At 40.9% G+C, this 9,391-nt stretch overlaps 1 protein-coding gene across 1 annotated transcript in view; it reads left to right on the top strand.

Moving 5' to 3' along the window:
• Positions 1–1,648: 1,648 nt before the first annotated feature.
• Positions 1,649–9,391, top strand: part of LOC104495513 (ceruloplasmin-like) — a gene marked incomplete at its 3' end in the record, with an annotated part of 10,913 nt that continues 3,170 nt past the window's right edge. Inside the window, exons 1-5 of the mRNA XM_010138489.1 lie at positions 1,649–1,803; positions 4,672–4,916; positions 6,141–6,353; positions 6,844–7,017; positions 7,605–7,859. Coding sequence (XP_010136791.1) covers positions 1,649–1,803; positions 4,672–4,916; positions 6,141–6,353; positions 6,844–7,017; positions 7,605–7,859 — 1,042 coding nt within the window. The remainder of the gene's footprint in view (positions 1,804–4,671; positions 4,917–6,140; positions 6,354–6,843; positions 7,018–7,604; positions 7,860–9,391) is intronic.

Genomic DNA, 9,391 nt, shown 5'->3' on the forward strand with positions numbered 1-9,391 from the left:
AAACTTGGGTTTGGCCACAGTCATTTGACAGAAGCAGAATCCTCCACTTAATGCAGATGTGTAGAAGGTTCCAAAAGGTGAGATTATGAACTTCAGTGTTCTAATAGTGCCTGAATTTTTTTTATATGAATAGTGATAAAAATCGGTAATTTATCTGTATACCACAGTTCTGGTGTCTAAGGTTTGGATTTGTGTGTCATTAAAGGAAACCTGTCGTACTTTACTTATGTTCTGAATCTTAGTCTTCTGTCCAAAACAATCATAATTTTTCTGACTATTAAGAAAACAGCTTCAAAGAGGATTGTGGTTATTACAGATATTTTTAAGTTGCCATACAGTGAAAATCATGGGTGTGACTGTGTCAGTGCTCAGAATGCAGAAGAGATTTTTTTTAAGTATTCCCAAGTGACTGAAGATACGTGGGTTTTTATTAGAAGTCTTTACAGTTTGCAGGTAGCTTTGTATGTCTAAAGCTTCAGACGCAACCATGATGTAATGGATGTGTGCTTGAAAAAAAAATCGCAAACTTTAGTTAGGTGCTTTTTAAACATCCTGTGTTTAAGGTGCAATTCTGTTCTCGTTTTTCAGTGAGACTGATGGATGCAAAATGTTTGCAGAACTTGAATAAATCAAAAGTATAGCCTCCTGCACTGGGTAGTACATTTGAATAATAGTAACAGTTAAGATTATCTGGAGCTTTATACATCATTATGCTTTTAATCATTGAAGAATGTGGCTTATCCTGTCTGGTGACAGATGAGGAGGAAGATAACATGGGGAGCTCATTTTGTGGAATTTCCATGCCTCATTCTTCCATTTGGGCAATACTGAAACTGCCTGGAAGTCAGATGCAAACATTCCCGTCCTCCAGCCAGTGCTTTTCATCTCTAGATACATATACCACACTTTGTGCTAAAATTACAGTTCCAAGGGAACTATGGTGGGTTAGCAGAGTTTATCCACGGACACATCAGTGTGTAAGTTCTGCTCCGATACCAGTGACCTCAGTTCTCCCTTACCTCTTTGTGTCACACCAGTTTAGTGATTGCTGTGCAGAGGGGAAGAAGCAGCCCTCTGTAGACCAGAACCAGCAAGGGAAACAGGCAGCAGGAGGTCTGCAGGACAGGGCCTGCCTTGCACGCGGTCTGTCAGCGCTGGAGCAGGTATACCGGGGAAAATGGTGTCAGCTTAAGCTTTTTACAGTGCACCTAAAAAGTTGTGTTCTTGTGCCACATGTGACAGAAATTACCTTCTCAGTTGTTTGCAAGTTATAGAAAGAGTGATAGTGAAGAATATAATTAATCTCCAGTCTGTAAATCCACTTAAATCTACAGTACTTTCAATTCAGCTACAAGATTTACAATCTGATAACAGTTTGAATGGTAATTTGTGTGATAGGAGGTTGGCAGAAACTGAAAAAATTTCTTTGAAGATTATCTGAACTGACAAGGTTACCAGAATCTTTTGTTTACTTTTGACACACAGAGATATTGTGCAACGTTTTATTGTGTTCACCAAAGCAAACAGGAGTGGGGAGGGGGGAGGTGAGGAGAGTGGGAGGTGGGAGAGACAAGAACTATAAAGGAGAATTGCATGTGCCTGTCCTGTGTCTTTATTTCAGGTTCTCCACGAGGTTTGCGAATGCAAAATGAAGCTGCTCTTCCTAAGCTGCTTGCTGGTTTCCTGCTGTGGCCAAGCTAGGGCAGTGAACAGGGAGTACTACATCGGCATTACAGAGACGGTGTGGAACTACGCACCTGGCAATACCAATATTGTATCTGGACAGCCCTTTGCTGAAGAGGAGTAAGTAGAGCAGTTTACACTGGATGAACTTGATTTTACAGCATTGTCTGCTTTAGCCAGTGGGGCCAGACTGAAAACCCGGTGAAAGCAGTGAAATGAATCACACCGGTCAGTAGTTTTCCTGTCAGACATGTAAGGGAATTTTGATTTTTTTCCTGGCTTGCTTGAGTATTGCCTTCCAGTATTCTGCTAATTGAAAGCATTGGAACACGTAGGTTTTTTGTGAATTCGTTGCAGTAAAATGTTTGCTCATGAGAGTCTAGAAAAAGACCCTGAATGTCTAATGATGTTTAATTTTGAATGGCTAGTGTGCCAGTGCTGAAGAGAAGACTTTCACTGGTATGTTTTTAAATGCAGAAGTTTGACAAAATTAGAACTTTCCTATTGGGCACAGGTTTCCTTTTTAGGTAGTCGTTGTTGGCAGTGGTCATTTTCACTGGTGCAGCAGCAGCACAGCTGGGTCCTGCCAGTGGAGGAGCTGGGGTGCGTGTTACGAGACAAGGAGGGTCCTGTGCAGAGAGCAGCAGGTTGGATGAGGGAAGGTACGGTGAGGAGGAGGGGAGCACCCTGAAGAAAAGAATAATCGATAAAGAAAACTCAGATATAAAAGGCATCAGATAAATATTTGATAGAGAAGAAATGTCTCTTCCTTTTGTTTCTTTCAATGCCTTTAAAATGAAATAGAACTATACTAAAATAAAAACAATGAAGAGAGAAATGAGAAATTAAAAAAATCTTGGACATACAGTTCTTATTTAGCCTGTAGATGAAGGATTAGAAGATTTCCTGTGGCTTGTTTTGTCTAGGGAGAGCAAACACTCTCTCAGCCATAATCTGCCACTTCATCAGGCATGAAAGGAAGCAGTCAACTTTTTTTAACTCAGTAACCAGCTGACATGTAAGATGCTGCCAGTGATTCAGGAGGCTAGTAATTCTGGTGAGTGGTGGAAGCAGGGCATCTTGTCTGAAAATTGCAGAGCAGTGTTGTAATACAGCAAGCCACCGCTGTTCACTGCACTTTCGCTGTTCTTCTCTGCTCTCTGACACCCTGCAGCATGCTAAATTCCGGTTTTTCAGTGGTTGTAAGCTTGCAATGAAGCTGGTCCCTTTTATCATGCTGTTCATGTTTAGCTTCTCCGATTCTTCTCCTCCTGAACCGTTCAGTTGTGAGGCTGGGCTCGTCCAGAGGTTGGTGTTTATAGAGGCAGGGAAGAGTGCGACGTACCTGCTAGAAGGAATACTCTACAATTAAATGGTAGCTATTTAAACAATCCAAGACGAGCCATAACGTACTTGTTTGATTTAATTTGTGGCTAAAAAGCTTCATGCGCTCAGACTTCTGGTGACTGAGCGTTTGCAACTAAGTTTATGCTCTCCAAGTTTCATGTAGCTCTGAACTGGCATTTTAATTACACTTCAGATCTGAACTTGCCAAGGTACAAACAGTCCTTCCCACATGCCCAAACAATGCTCAGTCTTGTGGGAAATACTTTGCATTTTGGGGCAGTATTAGCTTGCTTCATGGAGTGGCCTGCTGGGAATATGAATCCGAGCTGGCTGGCTTTCTTACCGTCTAAGACGAGAAATCAGGAGGCCGCTGAACCTCAGGCAGTGTTGCCCTGTCTCCCGGAACTGCCTCCTCCTGCGGTAGGTTTACTTCCACAGCTAGTCCTCCTGAAGTGGTCAGGGGAATGTGCAGGAGGATTTGCTGTTTATCTCGAGTTTGGGCTCATGGCATCAGCCTACAGTAGCACTACTGGTTTTAACAGCCAGTGCTGCCAGTTTCTCTCACCATTGTGGTTAGCAAATATGAGCATTTTTTTCACAAAGATAATTCTTCTTGGAGCTTAAAATATTTAATGAAATGAAAGGTACCTGATCCTCAGCACAGGAAAAGGTTGGCTCCAAAGTCGTTCCCAGTTGATGGGAACACATGGTGACCCCTGGCCTGCGACTGGTGGTGCTTGGGCAGCATATCCACGATAGCTACGTGGTATTGATACCTCATGTAGGAAATACCATCCCCATCGGTGTCATTTCAGGTCATGGTTTAGGCTGTTTTCTTGCTAACCAAGCTCTCATTTTTAAAATGTGTTTCATTAATTGAGAGGAGCAATGGTCCCATAGTTAAGGCACTTAGTGATTGAGGAGGTCATCACTAACTCCATGCTCTCTTGTAAACCGTTTGTTTTTTTCAGGTGAAATTGGGTTGAATCTGTAAAAATGGAACTTTATTAGGGTAAATCTGTATCAAGCTCTGAAGCTGTGATGATTCTTTATGTGTGACTGGTGAGCAAGCTGAGGGCTTGGTCTCACTGGGTTCAGCACTCTGCATGCCTGCCCCACCCCATGCGCACACTGAACGTTAGCAGCACCTTGTAGTTTTGCTCATGGCCAGACATCTTAAATGTATTTTGCAGCTGAAAAGTCTTCTGCCTCTACTGCCTCTCCTTGCAGTGGAGCAAGGGCTATGCAGTCACCATAATAGCGAGATGATGGAAATTACGATTTTTAACAGGCTGTGGAAAATGATACAGCAATTTAAGCATGCAAGTGCAGAGGTTTCCAGCAACAAGAACTATTATTTGCCTTGTCCACATGGTCTCAAATTGGCCCAAAATGGTATCAAACACCCTTATCTTCAGCCTACAAAATAGGCAGGAGACAATTAAGGTTGGTGCATAATATTTAATCTCTATATGGGTGCCAAACTCCTCATGGTAGAGACATATTTGCACCTAAAACCAGACAGAGCTGTGCACAGCTCCTTGGAGGCCTGGTCTTTATCTGAGACACTATTGATCAGCACCATTCAAATATAAGACGAGTGTCTGCCACTACGGGTGTGTTTGTGTATCTTCTTTGCAGGCAGGCTGGAGTCTTTCTCAAAAGAGGACCGGATAGGATAGGCAGCACTTACAAGAAGGCTGTCTACACTCAGTACACCAATCATTTATACGATGTGGAAGTTGACAAACCTTCCTGGCTGGGTTTTTTAGGCCCTATCATTAAGGGAGAAGTTGGAGATTCCATTACTGTTCACCTGAAAAACTTTGCTTCCAGAAACTACACACTGCATCCACATGGTGTAAGATACACAAAGGAAAATGAAGGTAAGCTTGAGTCGTTCTGTGCCAGAATTTGTCAGATGTTAATCGTTCCTCTGAGTGTAAGTGATATTCTCTCATCAAAGTCAAGACTGATCAAGTAAATAAAGATTTAAACGAGGACACAACCAATTTAAAATAGGAGCTAAGAAGTCCGATAATTTTTCCAAGAGCAAAATACAAAGCCGTAAGTGGATGTCTTCATAAAAAGGAAATTTTAGATCACCATTTCACCTGAAAGAAGAATATTTATGTTTCACCTGAAATAAGGGTATATAAAAAATGTAGGTATTGAGGATATCTAAAGGAAAAATTGATGCTGTTATGAAGAAGATACTGTTAACAGTAAGAACTTACAGTTCCAAATTCTTACCACTAAATTTGTGTGTATTGATATATAAGATACTCAAGAATTTCTTAAACTGAGGAAACAGCTACTGCTTGTTAATAAACTAATGAGATAAAAGTCTGACATGCTTTACAATGTATTGGGCTATTTGTGAGGGGTGCTATTTGCGTTAGTGATGATTTCCCTTGCAATAGCTGGTCTTGCCCCAGTCAGGCAAGGGGTGTTTTCTGCACCAGACAGCACCAGAGTGTGGCTGTCGAAGGCTGTGTTTGTCAGTCTTAAAAACAGAGTGTGAATTGCTGAGAATGTGATGACGTCTCAAAAGCAGTCTTTAAAGATTTTTTCGTTAGAAGAATTTATGAAGTATCAGCCTGACTTCTAGTATTTTGTGAAGTTTTTCATTACAACTAGTATGTGTCTTGACATAGACGCATCCTGTGGGAGCAGAGTAGTGTGTTATGTGGCAGTACTTGCACTTTTCAGAACAAAGTTTAGTTTTTTTTTCTGTTGCTCTCATTCCAGAAACACTTATATTGCTTGAGGACATATGCAATATTTTAGAACAAATGTTTTACAGATACTTGAACTGTTATGTTTTTAGCAGAAGTACATAATGTCCTCGTAATAAACTAAGGACTAAATTTAATGTGCCATTTATCGAAACACTCCAGTAGAATTCAAAGGCAAATGAAGAGATGCCTAAAGAGAAGAAAAATATCTACTCACCTGGTTTTAAAGCTTTTGGGGTTTTTTTTAACCTGTATTCAGAACTTCAGTCCGTGTTACTGCAACATGTAGTTACCTTCAAAGCATGGCGGGTGCTATCCTGACACCATATTGTGAAAGTGTTGTGTTAATGGTGGCTGCGTGGTATTCTTCAGGTGCTTTTTATCCTGACAACACCAAAGATTTGCAAAAGAGGGATGATGCTGTGGAGCCTGGAGGGCAGTACACCTTCACATGGGATGTGACAGAAGATCATGGTCCAGCTGAAGGAGACACAGACTGCTTGACCAGGGTTTACCACTCCCACATAGATGCTCCAAAAGATGTTGCCTCAGGGCTTGTTGGGCCTTTAATAATTTGTAGGAAAGGTAAATAACAAATAAATAAATACATATGCAAGGTGATCGATAACGGTTATTGATGAATATTGAAATAATGTACTGGAAGAGGAGATTATTATAGTTAATTTTGAAATAGTAGCTGCCTTTGAATAGTGTAGGAATTAGTTTGATTTTGTGTGTGACAGCAAATATAATTCTTAGAATACTTGGTCCACAAATCCTTGAGTGAGATGTGTTAATGCTAGTAATGCAGAAGGATGTGTAAATAGTGATATGAGAAACAGATTTACTGTAATCTTACCACATGCAATATTTATTCTTAGTAAATTTATTTTATAGTATATATCAAAACCTATTTTTGTTTTCTGAGCATGTCTGTAAAGTTTATGTATGCACTCGCACTCAAGAAAAGTGGCAAAATATAAACTAAACAGTGACCTACTGATACTACCTATAAAGCTGATGAAAAGATAATGTCAGTTGCCCAAGACTTTGAATATACCATTTTCTTTTTCAGGTACAATGGATAAGGGCGGTGATAAGCACTTTGATGCTGAATTTATCCTTATGTTTTCTGTGATGGATGAAAATCTCAGTTGGTATCTAGAGGATAATATCAGGACATACTGTTCAGAGCCTTCCAAAGTTGACAAAGATGACGAGGACTTCCAGGAAAGCAATAAAATGCACTGTGAGAGAACATTATATTAATTTTGCTTGTCATTGATATGATGAAGTAATTTTTTTATGTGTTGTCTCTTTTAGAGATGAATTACAGATTACTTTTTTTTTTAAGCGGGGCTTTTTCTTGGAGAATTAAGAAAGATCCTTTAAATTAAACAAAAAATTAAAAAGCAATGGCAACTCCTGTGCAATGAAACCTTTGGAGTTGTGATATAAAATTCTCAAGGGCTGAAAACATCTTTGCCAATGTAATTTTCCAGGCGCTCTAAACAGAGTTGTGTTACTTTCTTCTGTTTTTTAGTCCTGAACTCTGTACTATACTATCACAGTTTAGAAAAACAGTTTTTGCTACTGGTGTCAACAAAGAAGATACCTTTGGCTCTCACATGGATTCCAGAATCATGGCAGGAACTGCTGGTCATGCAGGTGGTTGTGCAGATGAAGCATGTGTCTTGATACTGGCTCACTTTCAAAAGTGTGGAGTTTTGTTTTGAGCTTCTTTCTATTTTGAAGAATAGAACTATGGTTGTACGACACCTGCTTTTGAAGAAAAGATCGCAAGGTCTGTGAAGTAATAAGTAACGTTTCTTTTAGCCATCAACGGGTACATGTATGGATACCTTCCAAACCTCACAATGTGTGTGGAAGATACGGTAAAATGGCATCTTTTTGGCATGGGTAATGAAGCTGATATCCATTCAGCCTACTTTCACGGACAGACCTTAACAGAAAGGCGCCATCGAGTCGACACCATCAACCTCTTCCCAGCCACATTTGTTGATGCTGTCATGATACCAAGGAGTCCTGGGGAATGGCTGCTGAGCTGCCAAGTGAATGACCATATTGAAGGTATGGAATAAGTTCCAATGATCAGGATTTTTTCTTTTTTTAGCTAGAGCTAGCAGTTTACTTTAGCAGTCCCTTTAGCAAGTCCCTTTAGCAGTACTCCTGACCTGGTGATGTGCCAGATGATATTCTCCTCTAGGTAACAAAGCTTTCCTAGACACTGAAGTCTTTGGAATCATAGAATCATCTGGTTGGAAGAGACCTTTAAGATCATCAAGCCCAACCAGTTACCCTGCACTGCCAGGGTAACCTGGATATATATGGTCCCTAGACCATATCCGTCAGCATCACATCCATGGCTTTTAAACCCGTCCAGGGATGGGGACTCCACCACCTCCCTGGGCAGCCTGTTCCAATGCTTCACAATCCTCTCTGTAAAGAAATTTTTCCCGATATCTAAGCTAAATTTCCCCTGGCGTAACTTGAGGCCATTCCTTCTTGTCCTATTGTTCTTAACATGGGAGAAGAGACCGACCCCACCTCTCCACAACTTCCTTTCAAGTAGTTGTAGAGTGTATTAGATGTAGAAGTGTATTAGATGTGCTTGAGCCTGTAGCCATGTATATCAAGGAAATTCTTGTCTGTAATGGAAATTGTTATCAGTTGGCAGCAACTGGCCCTTCTTCAGAAGCTGCACTTCTTCAAGCCTCAACTTTAGGCAAATAATAGCATGATGTTTGCCTCCTACTAAAGGTAATTCATCGCAATTTTGTGTTTGCCAATAAAAAAGTTGGCATGGGGCACAGGACAGGCAGGCTGACTTGCCTGCTGACTAAGAGTTGTTCTGGAAATTGCATTGGCTAACAAGCAGAGATGATCTGCATTTCTCTTCCCTGTATGTTCCTCTGTTTCCAGTGTTTGATAATCATATGAAATACTTAGAAGCTAATTCCACACTTTTCCATGACACCCATCCCACTTTTCCATGATCTACATCCCTATAACTAAGTTAGAGAAGTGAGAAGGAACTCAGGTTCATTCTCCAAGATCTGAAAATTCTGATAAAATAAGGAGTGTGTTTAACCTACAGATTAACTATGCAGAGGTTTTAAGTTTTGAAAGAGCTGTCACATCAAGCACCATCCTGATGAGGCTGAAGCATCCCTTAAGTCCTACAAATTGAACTAATCCATAGCTGTAAAAGGGCTCGCTCTGTTATATTCTCTACATCTCCAGCAAGCAGATTTGCTCACAGACCTTTCTCCTGGGGTGCAGAGATGCAGGAGTTTTACAAGGAAGCTGTTGATCAGACTTAGAGGGAAGATGGTCAGTCTGGCAGCACCTGGCCTTAACTGAAGTGCTAACTGACAGCGCTGTGTTCACTCCACCCTTAGCTTCTCTGTTGCTCTCCTGTCAGTCGCAAGCAGAATGCACTTTACTGCACCTGCCTGCAACTGCAAATACCATGGCTGAGTTTCTGCATCCTAGCTCAGCTGGCGTGTGTTCTTTTATATCCTTTTCACTTGTGATTTGTGTAACCATCGTTGGTGTGGGAATTCTCCAGGGAAGAGAAGAGCTGTTGAAAGCAGGGAAAG

Source organism: Buceros rhinoceros, unplaced genomic scaffold (genome assembly GCF_000710305.1).
Source record: "Buceros rhinoceros silvestris isolate BGI_N320 unplaced genomic scaffold, ASM71030v1 scaffold17456, whole genome shotgun sequence".
In the NCBI taxonomy this organism is placed as follows: domain Eukaryota; kingdom Metazoa; phylum Chordata; class Aves; order Bucerotiformes; family Bucerotidae; genus Buceros; species Buceros rhinoceros.